The sequence below is a fragment of the Poecilia formosa genome, unplaced genomic scaffold (genome assembly GCF_000485575.1).
Source record: "Poecilia formosa unplaced genomic scaffold, Poecilia_formosa-5.1.2 Scaffold442, whole genome shotgun sequence".
In the NCBI taxonomy this organism is placed as follows: domain Eukaryota; kingdom Metazoa; phylum Chordata; class Actinopteri; order Cyprinodontiformes; family Poeciliidae; genus Poecilia; species Poecilia formosa.
In genome coordinates, this window is record NW_006800381.1 from 343,221 (window position 1) to 358,816 (window position 15,596).

The following is a 15,596-nucleotide window of genomic DNA, read 5'->3' on the forward strand; positions in this document are numbered from 1 at the left end:
CTGCAAAAACACGAAGTCTTACCAAATACCTTCAGTCTATTTTCCAGTGTAAATTTATTAGTACTCTTGAAATTTGACAAAACTAGCTTATAAGTAACTTTTCAGGACGATGTAGCAGCTTGTTTTAAGTCAATAATTCCTTAATATTGCTTAAACAATTACTAGTTCCACTGTTAGATTATTTCACTTATAACAAGACATTTTTCTCATGTTGTAAGTGAAATCATCTAAACTAGTAATTTTTTTCATCAAGGTTAAGGAATTATTGAGTTGAAACAAGCCGGTATATCGTCCTGAAAAGTTACTTGAAAGTTAATTTGGTACAATAGAGCATGAAAGCAATGCTAAGAACATTTTTAAAATAATAATATGAAAATGAACTTGTACGAGAATAAATAATCACTTAAAGCTGGCATGTCTTGCAGAAATTTAACATTTAAGTTAGTTTGGTACAACAGAGTATTAAAGCAATGCTAAGACAATTTAAAAAATAAACTAAAAATACGAGAATAAAGTCATGATATTATGAAAATAAAGTTGTAGGAGAATAAGTAATGACTTAAAGCTCCTGTATCTTGCCCAACTGTTACCTGTAAGTTAGTATTTGTCTTATTTCAACTGTATTAAGATATTTGCACTGGAAATACCTGGTAAGATTTTGTGTTTTTGCAGTGAATTTTCAGTAAAAATTGGTATCTAAATATAAAAAAAAAAACACATGAAATGTTTTAAAACTAGCAGTGAGGACCAAGAAAGCTTTGTTAAAGACACACTGGAGGACAAAATTCCCTCTGACACCTTAGATAAGCTGCTCTAAAAATAGAGCACTAAAAGAGTGGACAGGCAGAGCAATGACCTTCATGAATAAGATGCTGCTGCTGCTGCCGCCTCCTACTCTGGCTGTTCTTCTTTCACCGGTTCTCCGCTCGCACGTTTCCGCTCACGAGAGAATTTCACAGCCTGCAGAGCTTTGCACTCCACAATTCATTATTCAGCGTCTTCCCCCTTTCCCAGAGATTAATAGTTTAAAAAGAAATTATTTTTATCATCCGCAGTCACAGAAGTCGCGATGATGAACGGATGTCGAAGTCTGCCTCAACGCCAGCGAAGCTTGTGGAGGACATTCCTCTTCCTAAACCGAAGGATTCGTCCGCCGCAAGAGAGGAGAAGCAGCTCCCTCCCCTCCCAGGTCAGAGCTGGGCCTGTCGCAATAATCAATTAAGCAATTAATTATTCGCATGATAAATTCAAACAAACGCAATCATTTCCATTTGCATGACTTGTCGTTTTTTTCTTTTTTCTCTCTGTTTTCTACCAAAACCTGGATGATAAAAGTCTCAGTTTGGTGTTTTGGCATCAACTAGTGCTTTTTTTAAACGACAGTTTTGTTTAGAGAGGCTTTATGTTGTTTTGTTTATTTATTTTGGATATTTTAAATGTCTTCCAGTTCCAGAGTTAAATGTTCATTAAAACCTCATTGATCTCTGACACTGTGTTCTTGCATTATTATTATGACATTATTACCATCATGTTACTTCAAAACAACAATATTATCATTTATCGTGATAACTTCTGGGACAATTTATCGCCCAGCAAAATTTGCTTAATAGTAGCCCAGAAAAACCAAACGATGTGTGAAAATGATAAAATGCAAGTCGGTCCTATTTTTCTCCCACATCCATTTTGCCTCAGTGTATTTTATCTCTGGATTATTTTTCCCCCTTTTTTAAAAAGCCCAGCCACCATAAAAAGTTAGATCCAGACGCCTGCTGAGTCTGGCTGGGTCTGCCTGAAGCCAGGTGAAAATAAACCATATGAGTTGATCGAGTCTGACGTTGCTCTGCAGCCTGCGGCGCTCTGCTGTCTTTCGCTTTGACCTCCCAGCTAAGGACGCTGTGTGCTTTGTGTGTTTGTGTATGCACAAACGCCTGACTGATACTTTGAACAGTTGGGCCTCTGTTTTTATTTTTTTATTCCATCAGTGTATTTATTCCCAGCGGTACATATGCATTTTATTTATTTGGTGGATTGGTGTGCTGTCAGTGTTGTGTGGAGTAATACAGTGAATTTGTGGTTTACTTTTGTTGATATTCAGAGCCAAAGCCTGTGTATGCTCAGCCTGGACAGCCCGATGTAGACCTGCCTGTCAGTCCCTCTGATGCTCCTGTGCCAAGCGCTGCCCATGATGACAGCATTCTACGGTAAGATGAAAAATAAATTACATTGAAATATTCAGATTTCTTGGAATAAACCATTAAAAATGAACAGGGGGTGGGTTTACATCCACGCAGCATGAATTATTTTTACTCTGGCACTCTCTGTTTGTAGGTTGTAATGATTCAATTTATTTCTTATGGTAAATTAAATAAATACTGAACTGTAAGGTAATTTTATTTATGTAGCACATTTTCAGCTACAAGGCAGTTCAAAGTGCTTGTAGAAATGGCTCAAGAAAAAAGAAACACTCCAGAGCTTGTATTGCTTTGGGTCCACAAAAGGCTATCCACTCTTTTTTTCTGTCTGTATTCGGTTTTTGTTTGCATAAACAGAAATGAAGCACATAAAAAACTAGAACTGCAAGCAGTTGTGACGGATTCTCCCCCCTATGTCTATATTTGCATATAATTACTTGAACAGATTAACTTTGCACCTTCAAACTTCTAGAAATTGTTCCAAATAATGAACCAGACTAGTGCAACTCCACAAGTCCTCTTCTTAACTGATCTAAAACTATTCTGATAAGTCAATTATCCAATAAGAAGAGTTTAGTTATGGGGCATTTAAATGAACATTAGTGGGTTGCATCATGTATAAATTTTAGCCTGTATGTGTAATTTTGATTCTACGTATGTAAAAAAAAAAAAACAATCACCACAAATTTAAACTCATACTTTTAATTTTACAAATCATTAAATCCTTAATAGTTTAACTTAATCATTAGAAGCTGTAAATAAGTTTTAATATAGTCACTGGATATTTTGTTTTTCTGGCAGCTGTAATGTAAAGATGTGCATTTATCAGCGTTTTCACCTCTTGGTTGTTAACAGCAGAATAACAGTGACCATTCCTGCTTCTTACAATGTGATTTAAGCATCTCTTCAGGCTCCTGTCTGTCACCTTAGAGTCTTTACTTTAGCATTTATGCAGTAGTGGAAATCAGTTTCAGCTGCTGCGTTTCTCCTCAGGCCAAGCATGAAGCTGGTGAAGTTCAAGAAGGGGGAGAGTGTGGGTCTGCGTCTGGCTGGGGGGAACGACGTGGGCATCTTCGTGGCCGGAGTGCTGGAGGACAGCCCCGCTGCTAAGGAGGGCCTGGAGGAGGGCGACCAAATTCTCAGGGTGAAGCCTCTCATTTCTAACCCCACTGTGAATTAAAACAAACTGAAACTGGTAAATTGGTTAAGTTCATGTTGGTTTGGGGGGAAACGAACAACGGGAGGCCACAACATTTTTAGTGTTTTCCTTTTTAAGTATAAGTGCCAAACCTACGTTTTTATTTTTGCCTGTTCAGATATAAACTAAACTCACAATATTTTAATGAAATAAGTAAGATTTCTGTAAATTACTGTAGATTTAAAACTTAAAGAAGGTCTTGCCAGATTTAAAAACACTGACAAACCATTTCCTACTTACTTATTATGCTCTATCACTCACTCTGTATTTTAGTGAAAATCACAGGATGTCTGTTGTCCCTTTTACTATTAAAATAAATTACATTTCAAGCAAAAACCTGGATGAATACTTTGTGTTGTAAGATGTTAAACTGCCTGTAAACTTTTTGAAAATTGCCCCCTAGCTTTGTTTTTACATGTGTTGTTGCATCAACTTCCTGGCAAATCAAATTTAAGCCGATTTTAAATCGTGATCAAGGGACGCACAAAATTGTTTCGAGGGCCGCAAATGGACCCCGGGCCGCACTTTGGCCCCCCTGCCTTGGCGGTTGGTTTTTTGTATAAACAGCCATGTTTTTAAAGGAAAACGACCTGAAATGTTGCCTGTTCTAATTTACACTCTGGCTGTTCAGAAATTCCTCCATCATCAAGCTAGTCTCCTAGCAGGCGCCCCGTTGGGAACAAACACTAAAACAGATTCATCTTGCTGTGTCCGTCCCATTACCCCCGCACTCGTACATCTTACTGTTTGCACCTTTTCTTCTTCTCCCCAACTGTGTCCAGTAACGCCTAAACAGACTGGACTACAATAAAACTACTGTAGTTATCCAGGTGATTCTGAATACAGTGAGAACTACATGCATCTTCTGATTTAAGAGATTCTTTTCTGCACTAATTGAACCTATAAATTTGCAATTAATTGTCGATTGACGGTTTATTAGATTAAAACTAGTTCCAATAAATTAACTATAAGAAGGGACAGAGCAGACTGGGCTTATAGAGGAAGCAAAGGTCCTTCAAGGTTTGCAGCAAGTCTGTTGTTGAAAGCATCATCTGTTGGGGCAGCAGCATCAGAACCAGGGACCTAAAAAGGCTCAACAGCCTGAGAAAGAAGGCTGGTTCTGTTCTGGCTCTGGTTCTGTTCTAGGAATGACTGAATGAGCTGGTTATGCAAAGAAGGATTCTTCATAAAATCAAGAAAGTTATGGACAACCTTGACCATCCTCTTTATGAGGCTGACTTGAGAAAACAGAGTTATCTTCAGTCAGAGGTGTCTTCAGATTCGTTCTAACAGACTGCTACAGCAGGTCTTTCCTGCAATAGCCATCGCCATCTACAATAACTCTTTGAAAAATCTGAATTAATAAGTTACAACAACATTTAATTTCTTTTTGGGATTAGTAAAGTATTTTTGAATTTGAAGACGTAATGTCAGTGTTGAGGTTTGGCCTCCATCCAGAAGAGGGCGCTGCTGGTCATCCTTAAGCAGATCCAGTTGATACAGAAACAAAGATGGCGAGGCCTTACCAGAACAGGAAAGAGAAATGGTGCAAACAGAGTCCAGTGTTGGATTCAAAATACACTTTATCCACTTCTGTTTGGAAATATAAATGCTCGACAAACTCCTTAAGTTTCACCTTTATTAATGCCGTTCATTCAGCCGAGCTACATGGCGTCAATTTCTACAGATTTCCCTCAAAGGAGAGGATGCGATGACAGAAAAGTCTTGGGGGATAACGCCAAAAATTTAAACCTGATTGGAAAAAAACATGACGTCAATAATAGAGGTTGGTTTTGAGGGCTGTTGTGAGTTAATGCACTTCGTGGAGCCAAGTTTCAACATTTCCTCCAGATCAACTGCAGACAGAAACTCTGCATGAACATCTCTGTTCATGGGAATTAAGTATTTCACATATTTTCATTTTCTTTTTTTCTATTCAGCAAGTTGAGTTTTCTGTTTTGTCATATTTTATCAATGTTCTAGTTTATTAATGTGCAAAAACTACAATTTTCAGTATTTAATACAGCTGATGCAAAATAGTGGACAATTCAATGTTTATTTCTTGTTTTGTTTTTTTTGTTTGTTTTTTTGGATTCAACAAATTATAAAAAATTTGCCCTTTATGTTATAAAACGCAGTCGGCCCTCTTGATAGAAGAGAAAACTGTTTTTAAGAAAATGGCCGCTCATGAAGTTTGATAGGATCGATCAACTTCAGACTAACTCATTATTCGATAACTTGCATCCCTACTAAAAATAAAACTTATGGGACGATGTTTTCTTAACTTCCAGGTAAATAATGTTGATTTTGCAAACATAATCCGAGAGGAGGCGGTGCTATTCCTTCTGGATCTTCCTAAGGGAGAAGAGGTCACAATCCTGGCTCAGAAGAAAAAAGACGGTAAGCGGAGAAGAAAAATCTAAACAAATTAGAAATTATCTTGATCTGATTGGTGTGGTGTCAAAGGCTCGCTGCTCTGCGTTCACAGTTTATCGGCGGATTGTGGAGTCGGATGTCGGGGATTCTTTCTACATTCGGACGCATTTCGAGTACGAGAAGGAATCTCCGTATGGGCTAAGCTTTAACAAGGGCGAGGTTTTCCGAGTGGTGGACACGCTCTACAACGGGAAGCTGGGCTCTTGGTTAGCTATTCGCATTGGCAAGAACCATCAGGAGGTGGAGAGGGGCATCATCCCCAATAAGAACAGGTGAAAGCACTGCGCCGCCTGGTGCTTGGGTTGTTCCTGGAGCCTGTTTTACATCTTTGTCTTTCTGCCAACAGAGCGGAGCAGCTCTCCAGCGTTCAGTACACGCTTCCCAAAACGGCAGGAGGCGACCGGGCCGATTTCTGGAGGTTCAGAGGTCTCCGCAGCTCAAAGAGGAACCTGAGGAAAAGCAGGGAGGACCTTTCCTCCCAGCCGGTCCAAACAAAGTTCCCTGCTTACGAGAGAGTCGTACTGAGAGAAGGTGAGATGTAGGGGCTGGAACGATTAATCGTGATTAATCGATTATTGAAAGAACCTTGAGTGAGATATCTGAGGTTTATTAGTGTGTTTGGAAAAGCCCTGAGTTTAATTGTCCGTCCATCTTTTTGTTCATCTGTCTTTGTCTATTGATACTCTTTCATCCATCTATTTTCAGTTTTTCTATTTGAACTTTAAAAATGGGCTAAAAAGTTCTGAAAAGTCGTAAATAGCATGAAAAAGTACAGACGTTCGTAGAAACCTCGTCTCAGGTTTGTTTTAAGAATCTGACTTTTTGTTGTTGTTGTTTGGGCTTTTTGTGCAGCTGGTTTCCTCAGACCGGTGGTGATTTTTGGACCCATTGCTGACGTGGCTCGAGAAAAGCTGTCCAGAGAGGAGCCGGATCTCTTTGAACTTGCAAGTATGTTTAATATTATCGTCCAACATCTTATTGTGATGTTTATCATCATGTGTTCAGTGTTTTTTCATGGATTTCTTCACATTTTCCCTTTCAGAGAGCGAACCCAGAGATGCAGGAACAGACCAACGCAGTTCGGGAATCATTCGTCTTCACACCATTAAGCAGATCATAGACAGAGTGAGTGTGATTGTTTTTAAACTTTGCCATCGAACATACTGCCTTACTAAACCAGTTTTTATTTCAACTCCATGAAGGACAAACATGCTGTGCTGGACATCACCCCAAATGCTGTGGACAGGCTAAATTATGCCCAGTGGTACCCAATCGTAGTCTTCCTGAATCCCGATAACAAACAGGGTGTGAAGAACATGAGGACGAGACTTTGTCCAGAGTCCAGGAAGAGCGCCAGGAAGCTTTATGAGCGAGCCATTAAACTGAGGAAGAATAATCACCACCTGTTCACCAGTAAGTTGGCGCAGTTTGTTGGAAAACAGTGACTTTAAAACCCTAATTGCCTCTTTGATGCAAGAATACTACTTCTTCCTTGTGAAGTGATTTTTATGCAAACTATTTCCATCTAGCAACCATCAATTTGAACAACATGAATGACGGCTGGTACGGCGCGCTGAAGGAAACCATCCAGCAGCAGCAGAATCAGCTGGTGTGGGTGTCGGAGGGCAAGGTGAGACAAAGTCCCGCAGTGCTTCTGTCCTTCATGCTGCTGATGGCTGACGGACTCTCTGCTCCACTCAGGCGGACGGCACCACAGAGGACGACTTGGATATCCACGACGACCGTCTGTCCTACCTGTCGGCGCCAGGTAGCGAATACTCCATGTACAGCACAGACAGCCGCCACACTTCTGACTACGAGGACACGGATACGGAGGGCGGAGCGTACACCGACCAGGAGTTAGACGAGACCTTAAACGATGAAGTGGGCCTGCCCACCGAGCCTGCCATCACTCGCTCCTCGGAGCCCGTCAGGGAGGACCCGCCTGTGATACAGGACACCCCCGGCTACCCTGGATACCAGCACCCTGTGCAGCCTGACCCCGCCAGCAGAATAGACCCCGCTGGATTCAAAATGGCCGCTCCGCAGCAGGTAGGGTTGTTGAGCAGTACTGGCTGAATAAATAGTAAACGTATCACAACAGGGCAGAGCGTTAGCTTCTTTTTTTTGTTTTATATTCTGTGTTGTTTCTGGTTTCTTCTGATATTTAGTAGAGATGCACCGATCGGAACCTTGTGGCTGATTTCAGTTCTCAGGGTTTTTTTCTGTGGACAGTTTGAGAAAGACCGATGTGGACCTCTTGTAGCACGACGTCACACGAGCAAGAGCTCTGCTGGAGGGCAAAAAACTGCTCGCTAACAATGGCTAGCTTTGGTTTTAGCTGTTAAGCTGTCAATATGACGCACAATATCTTAAATGTATGTGCGATGCATAAAAGAAATTTATTGCTACTAATTGTCAACCCAACAACAGCTAGATAACAAGGTTCAGAAAAAAAGGGAAAGGGAAGTAGTTCAGTTATGCTAGCTTGACTTTGGTAATAGTAACCTGTAGATGTGATGTTTAATTTGGTGTGTTTTGGTTCAGGTGACCTAAACACCAACGCTGACAGATCATCAATAGTGCAGGTGATTAAATTAGCTAACCAGCCACTGCAATGTTAGCTTAGCTAATAGCAGTGGTAGCTAATCTGCCACTGCAGTGGCAGTGTTAGCTTAGCTAATGGCATTGGTAGCTAATCTGCCACTGCGTTCACTTTTTAATAATCGCAAAATAAACATCAAGCCTGAAAACATAAAACCATAACAGACTGAATGTTCTTTGTGTGGGAAATGTTTGAGTGTTTTTTGGTGTTGAAACCTGAAACATGCAGTGGCGTTGTCGTCGGTTGCTATGGCAACAGGCCTCTGTGTAGCACAACCAACACAGAGAGCGAGGAAAAAGTGGTTTTGAGTTGATCTTTAGCGAGTTTTCTGCATTATTTTCCCTTTGTTCTGTCTCACTACTCTAAATTAGTAATTCCTGCATCTTCAGTTTTCATTTAATTAACGGATTTGTTCTACGGCACCTAAAAGAATCGTCTTTTTGCCCTCCAGCGTTGTGCGAAATCTCCGTATATAAACACTAACATGCAGGGGGTTCATACTAAGCTGCATGAATCCCCTGCATGTATTCAGTATAATCAGACAGTATACTGGTGCATCTCTAGGATTTTATTTTTTTTAGCAGTAAACATGTTTTAAGTTATGTAATGGGTATATTATCTATTCTAACCACATTTCTTTATCTTCTGACTGGTGAGTGTAAGGAACCAGATGGTAGTGTTGGGGTGAGATGTTGTCTGTGTGCCCTTGGCGGCGCTGTGTTATAAATGTCTCTTAACGATACTTCACAGCAAGGTGAGGCTGCTCTGCCCCCGCTGCCTGCGCCGGTGGCAGCCTCCCCAGCTGCTGAGCAGCCTGTACAACTAGAGGAGCCGCCTGCTGCAGCCGCAGCTCCTCAGGCGGACTCTCTTAGCAGCCCCAGCCCTGCCCCTGAGCTAATTCAGCCCCCACCACCACCACCTCCACCACCACATGAACCCCCTGGTCCAGAACCAAAGGTATCCGCTGTTTCACCAGCCACTCGGACCGGGCCCGGCTCCCCAGCCTGCTCTTTTTAACTTGCCTGTCTTCTCACACATGCTTTCCACTCGCTATCTGCATGTCATGTCCACACTGTGTGACTCACTGAGCCCACTGTGAGCCTCTGGTTCCCAGAGGAAATGTGCGACTCGCTTGTCCACATGCACCACAGTGGGCTGGGAGACCAGAAGGACTGGTTACATCTGAGTCTCTGATCAGGGTGAAGACATCCACAACCAGCCCTAACTGTTGCCTCTTACTTCCTTTGCATGGCTCCTGATGTTTTGTTTTTGTTTATTTTTTGGGTTCCTTTCAGCTTTGACTCTCTACTGTAGACAAACAGTAGCAGCACTGACGGTGGCATTGTAGTGGGTAGATGTGTTGTCTGTTGTAGTGCTAGTAGTTTGACATTGCATAAGTTGCAAACTGAATGTTTGTTGCATGATGAAAGCTAACCTGCAGACAGTACTCTGACGTATTAATACCTCAAACTTTGCTGTAAACTTGACACATTTTCCCTGTTGAGCGGATTCTTCCAACATGTTGGCCTCCTTCCTTCACTGTCTGCAGGCTACTCTGCATCATATGTTTGAAATGAGGCCTTTCAGAAATGTGTAAATTGTTAAGAGGTTCTCTGTAAAACACACTCAATTGGTAAAATTCAGTTTCATTTTTCCTGAAGGGCATCTTGTCAAACAGGCATTCAGAACCGTTTTTCAAGAAAGAACAAAAAAAGCTTGTAATTTGATCAGTTGGTTCAGGATTTATTTATTTCTAACGATTCGGTCAGCATTGTGAATGTTGAGCTTCTTGAGGTTTCAGTTTGTGGTACCTTGCAAAAATATTCACACACCTTCAACTTTTCCACATTTTATGTTACAGCCACAAACTTCGAGGCATTTTATTGATGTTTTGTGTTATAGAGAAACATGAAATAGTGCGATATAATTAAGCTGAAGGAAAATGATACATGGGTTTATGTTTGGGCCTTTTTATTCCTGAGGCTTTGAATGCCATGTTTCACCTAAAACACGGGTTTTCATTCATTCTCAGATATCTGTTTGTGCCAGAATGTATGTAAAACTTCTTTAAAAAGCTGTTAAAATTGTTTAATAAATAGGTGTGTGTGCATAAGTACTTCTTCAATTTAAATAAAATATTGTAATTTGTTTTTCAGCCAAAACCGCTGATTTTTGTGGAGCTAATTTAGAAATATTTGTACGAATTTTTTAAATATTCACACTTATCTATGGCAGTAAATGTGACTTTTACTTGCCATTTCGATCATGGTTTAAATCAATTAAGGCTAAATATGAAACACTGCCACCTGCAGGTGGGAATTAGCAGTAACTTAAACTCAATGTTTTTGACCATTTTTGTGGAAATGTTCAGTGCATTAGCGCAAAAATTTTTTTGAAGTTTGCTGGTTTTTGTGGGAATTTCCGCGATTGCAAAAAATTGGAGGGGCAGATGAATGTAGTTTGGGAGTAAATTCATAAAAACTGCTTTGATTTAAGCCTATATCTGTTTTCTTGAAGATTCTGTTCATGTGTTTCTCTAAAGTTGGATTTGACCCCTGGGCCTAAAGTTTGACACATGACACTTTTTAGATTTATATTTGTGAGCGATTCTGAAAACCATATATTCTTTTCCAACAGTTGAGTTTTGACTACAAATGGGTGCAAAACCTTGTTGATATTCTTGTTTATAATGTCTAAAAAACCTAATTTTGCCATTGCAGTGTTTAAATTAAATAAGAAACGCGATAAAATCAAACATGAATAAGTCTGTTCGTGTGATGAGTCAATAAAAAACAAGCCACACTGTGATCCTCCTACCACTTCCTGTTGCGTTCTTCATCTTTTCTGCCAGTAGTAACATCCGGTTGTTGATCACATGACTTGTGTGATGCGGGTTTTGTGAAATTCACAAACTATGATACGGCTGAACAACTTTTTACCAAATAAAGAAAAGTTGTTGGTTTTTTTTCTTCTTATTTTTGATTGGTGTGTTTCCGTTCCAATTTGTGCAATTTTACGGTCAATAGAAGCCCATCTGTTTCCACAGTTCGGTATCTTTGTCTTAATAACACATGATTGAAATAAAATACACTTGAGATTGTGGCTGCAACAGGACAAAATCTGAAGAAGTTCAAGAGTGTGAATATTTTCGCGTGGCACATTTATTAGGAATTTCTTCTGGTGTTTTAGGAGAAATAACTTTTCCTTAACTGGGTATCTTCACTAATGATATCTTACAAATAAATTTAATTATTGCCATTTCTTTACAGATGTACAAGAAAGATCTATACAACATGGAGGACCCGGTGCGGATCAACCACGGTCTGAAGCAGTCTCTGAGCTACAGTCACCAGCCGTCGTTTCAGGACAAACAGCCATACCGCGAATACGACCACCCGCCTTATGGATACGACGGAGGCGGCTACGCAGAACCAAAGCCTCACAACTCTGACTCTCACCTGCACTACGACAACCGTGTGCCTCATTACAGTGAACAGTGGCCCCCATACGACCAGCAGACCTCGTCCTCACAGCCCGCCGGGTACCAGCCGGGCCACCAGCAACCAATGGGATACAGTCCTCGCTCCCCCTACGAGGACGGGCCGGGGAGGGAGTACAGCCCGCCTCAGCCACGCTACGACGAGGCCCCGGCGGTGGGCTACGACAGCAGGGCGCGGCACAGTAAACCCGCGCCCATTCAGTACGACGAGCCCCCTCCCCCACCTCCTGCTAGCTACGAAGCCCGATCTCCGTATGAGGCAGAAACCCGCAGCTTTCCCATCAACTCCCCTCGCTCGCCGGAGCCTCCAAAGCACTACTACGGTGACTCTGGTCTGAGGCCCGTCTACATGTCTGGGCTTCCAAACCGAGGTTACAAGCCGGGGATACACGAGCCGATCATGAACTCTGAGCCCGCCGCCGTCCCCCCTCCAAAACCAGACGCCCTGCCTTCACCAGGAGAGCCAGCAGTCACTCCGACCTCCAAACCTCTTCCTCCTCCCCCACGGGAAGACCTGGATGAAGATCCAGCCATGAAACCGCAATCAGTGCTCAACAGAGTCAAGATGTTTGAGAATAAACGCTCAGTTTCTATGGACAGAGCTAAAGAGGGAGAGTCTTCAGTGTTCAGGGTACGTTCCTCATAAAGGCCGAAATGATTAATCGCAAATAATGACACTTTAGTGGGTGATTTTTAACTGGTTGAGGCAGCGAAATGATTCTAATTTTGCTCAGTTTCTATGGAAAGAGCTAAAGAAGGAGAGTCTTCAGTGCTCAGGGTACGTTCCTCATAAACGCTGAAACAATTAATCGGATTAATCGTGATTAATCGACTACTGTCTGAATAATTAATTACTAAAATAATCGTTATTTGCAGTCCTACACACACTAGTTTGTGATTCTGCTTAAGATGTTATCTATAATCCTGTAAAATCATGTTTTAATTTATTAATTTTGGGGCTGAAACAATTAATCGATTGTTGAAATAATCGGCAACTAATTTTGTAATTGAGTAATCGATTAATAGGGAATGCAGACCAAAAAAAGGCAATTTTCTGAAAGAACAACATAATCAGAGCAATAAATAGCCAAAACTATACAAAATAAATATACATTTTCATTTAAGATATAAACATCTTTGTCTGTAAATGTTTTAACCAAAACTGCTGAAGTGATTTCACCTTGTTCAGATTCACTGAATGCTTGAAAATTAAATTCATTTCTTATTTAAAAAAGAATGAAAATATTTATTTGCATCTTTTAATGTATTTATAATGTATAAACAGACAAAGATGTCTTTATATAGATTATAAAGACATTTTATTGATGTAGTGATAATTTTTCATCAGAATAATAGATTACTAAAAATAATCGCTAGTTGCAGCCCTACATGACACTTTAATGGGCCACTTTTAACTGATGTGGCAACAAAATGATCCTTAATCTATTTAAATTTTTGAATTCAACCTTCAAAAAACAAGATTTAATTTATCACTATTAGAGCTGAAATGATTAATCGTGATTAATCAATTATTGAAATAAATGTGAAATGAAAAATCTTCAGATTAATTGATTAATCATCACTAAGATAGTCATTAGTTGCTGCCCTAATTAATTATATTTTTAGTATTTTTTTTGTTTTGTTGGTTCCTAAAATAATTGTTCTTCTCAAACAAGCAAAGTGTAATAACTAATAAAACTTTAAAAATGTTTAATGAAATTGAGCATGTCGGTTTTATAACGCATGTTTTTGTATGTATCTGTGTAAGTTCACATGGAGGAAAACTTGCTCAACAGAGGGAGAAATCACTGAATCAGGATTTGTTTTTTGTTCTCCAGCCTGCAGATGCTCCCAAACCTGTGATCACTCCCGCCCCGGTCCTGAAAGCCAACTCCCTGAGCAACCTGGAGCAGGAGAAGTCCACCTACAGGTGAGCCGACTGGTACCTCAGGACAAAAAGAAAAAGATTTGAGGAGATATGTTGCTGCTTGTGCGCCACCTACTGGTCAAAAGTTTTACCTATTATGAGACTCCAGAATGTCGCAATGTTTGTTTTTTAATACTTGCAGCCTAAAATTACTGATTTTGCGGCAGACTTTTCAAAACGTTTAATTTTTTAAGCTTATTTTTGCCATCTAACAACAAAAGTTGGACTCTTAAGAAAAATAACCAACATTTTCACGTATCTTCTTAAAATGGCATCTAATCCAAATCCAATGATATCCTAATGAGTTGTCAAAGTTAAAAAGAAGAATTAAATGTCTGTCATTCAAGTTAACATGAATTATATTTTATGTAGGATTTGTCTTTACTGTCAGCATAAAGAAATCCTGCAGAACATCTGAAAATCGGTTTTGGAAAAAAAAAAAAGAAAAAGGCAAATGTTTTTTGGCGTCACACATTCTTTCATCTTGCAAGTTTGGAAAAGTTAAATTAGGAATGAGAGAGGGTGATTGGTTATAAGAGAAGGAAATTCAACTAATGTTAAGGTGATTGGTCAGATTTGTGGAAAAGTTGCGATTACTGGTGAAAATGGCGCCAGTAAAATTTGATAACTGAGTGAATTTGCATTAATTTTTTCAATCACAACGTTGCAACTTCCTGGAGGGATTGAGATAGTTTGTGTCTGAGGTTCTCAGAATCTCTGTTATTTACTCATTTACAACTAAATAGGCCTGTCACAATAAATCAATTAATCACATGATGTATAAAAACATTTGCATGATTTTTCTGTCTTTCTACCAAAAACTGGATGATAAGTCTTCAGTTTCAGTTTCACCTTTTTTAAAGGACAGCTTTGTTTAGAGAAACTTCTTTATTAATTTTATTTGTTGTTTTATTTATTCAAAATGTCTTCCAGTTCCAGTGTTAAATGTTCATTAGAATTTAAAGTTCATTATGCCATTATATTACATGACAATCGTCTCAAAGCAACAATATTATTGTGTATCGCGATAACTGCTGGGACAATGTATCGTCCAGCAGTATTTATCATCGTTTCCGGCCTTCAGCTGAGGCCTCCTGGTTTACCAAGCGAACTGAAGCGACACTCAGAGTTCATCTGTAAAGCTTTATATTCTTTCTTTTACACGTTTTGTCTTCAGGGCTCCGGAGCCACAAAAGCCTCATTCGAAGCCTCCGGATGATGTGGTCCGCTCCAACCACTACGACCCAGATGACGACGAGGAGTACTACAGGAAGCAGCTGTCCTACTTCGACCGGCGCAGCTTCGACAGCAAGGCAATGGGCCAACCCAGTCCGGGTATCAACCGGTTTCACGACCCGTCCAAACCCGCCCAGCTGTCCTACCCTTACAACAGGTCAGACGGCACGCCCTGCACCAGCAGCGCAGCTGGTTCCCAGTGCTCTGAACTGGGTTCAAATCCTGGAAAAGGCTTGAATTTTAATTCATTTAACTAAGTGCTTGGTTTCTGTAGGAAGTCTTTCATGTTCAGTTTGGTGATAAAGTTCAATCTGAGCCTTCAACCTGACAGGTTTCAACCAGTTCAAACCAGTTCAAACCTGGTTTCAACTGGTTCTACAGTTGAAACCAGAGATTTTTGTCCACCTAATAAAAAGGAAAAAATGTTTTCCCTCAGTGTCTGAAGTTAAATCAGAAGAAACTTTTCTTATTTCAGGTCAGTTACAATTACTAAAATTATTTAT

The 15,596-nt window shown here is 40.2% G+C and overlaps 1 protein-coding gene across 9 annotated transcripts in view; it reads left to right on the plus strand.

Moving 5' to 3' along the window:
* tjp1b (tight junction protein 1b) overlaps positions 1-15,596 on the plus strand; it is a 106,100-nt gene that overhangs the window by 81,811 nt on the left and 8,693 nt on the right. For 8 of the 9 annotated variants that reach the window (XM_016663759.1, XM_016663755.1, XM_016663757.1 and 5 more), the window contains 15 exons: positions 1,056-1,189; positions 2,096-2,201; positions 3,186-3,336; positions 5,682-5,790; positions 5,879-6,098; positions 6,173-6,357; positions 6,679-6,774; positions 6,869-6,951; positions 7,029-7,239; positions 7,356-7,456; positions 7,528-7,878; positions 9,182-9,388; positions 11,701-12,561; positions 13,769-13,860; positions 15,035-15,250. In XM_016663759.1, coding sequence (XP_016519245.1) covers positions 1,056-1,189; positions 2,096-2,201; positions 3,186-3,336; positions 5,682-5,790; positions 5,879-6,098; positions 6,173-6,357; positions 6,679-6,774; positions 6,869-6,951; positions 7,029-7,239; positions 7,356-7,456; positions 7,528-7,878; positions 9,182-9,388; positions 11,701-12,561; positions 13,769-13,860; positions 15,035-15,250 — 3,123 coding nt within the window. The remainder of the gene's footprint in view (positions 1-1,055; positions 1,190-2,095; positions 2,202-3,185; positions 3,337-5,681; positions 5,791-5,878; positions 6,099-6,172; positions 6,358-6,678; positions 6,775-6,868; positions 6,952-7,028; positions 7,240-7,355; positions 7,457-7,527; positions 7,879-9,181; positions 9,389-11,700; positions 12,562-13,768; positions 13,861-15,034; positions 15,251-15,596) is intronic. The other variant, XM_016663760.1, reaches the window with a different exon arrangement.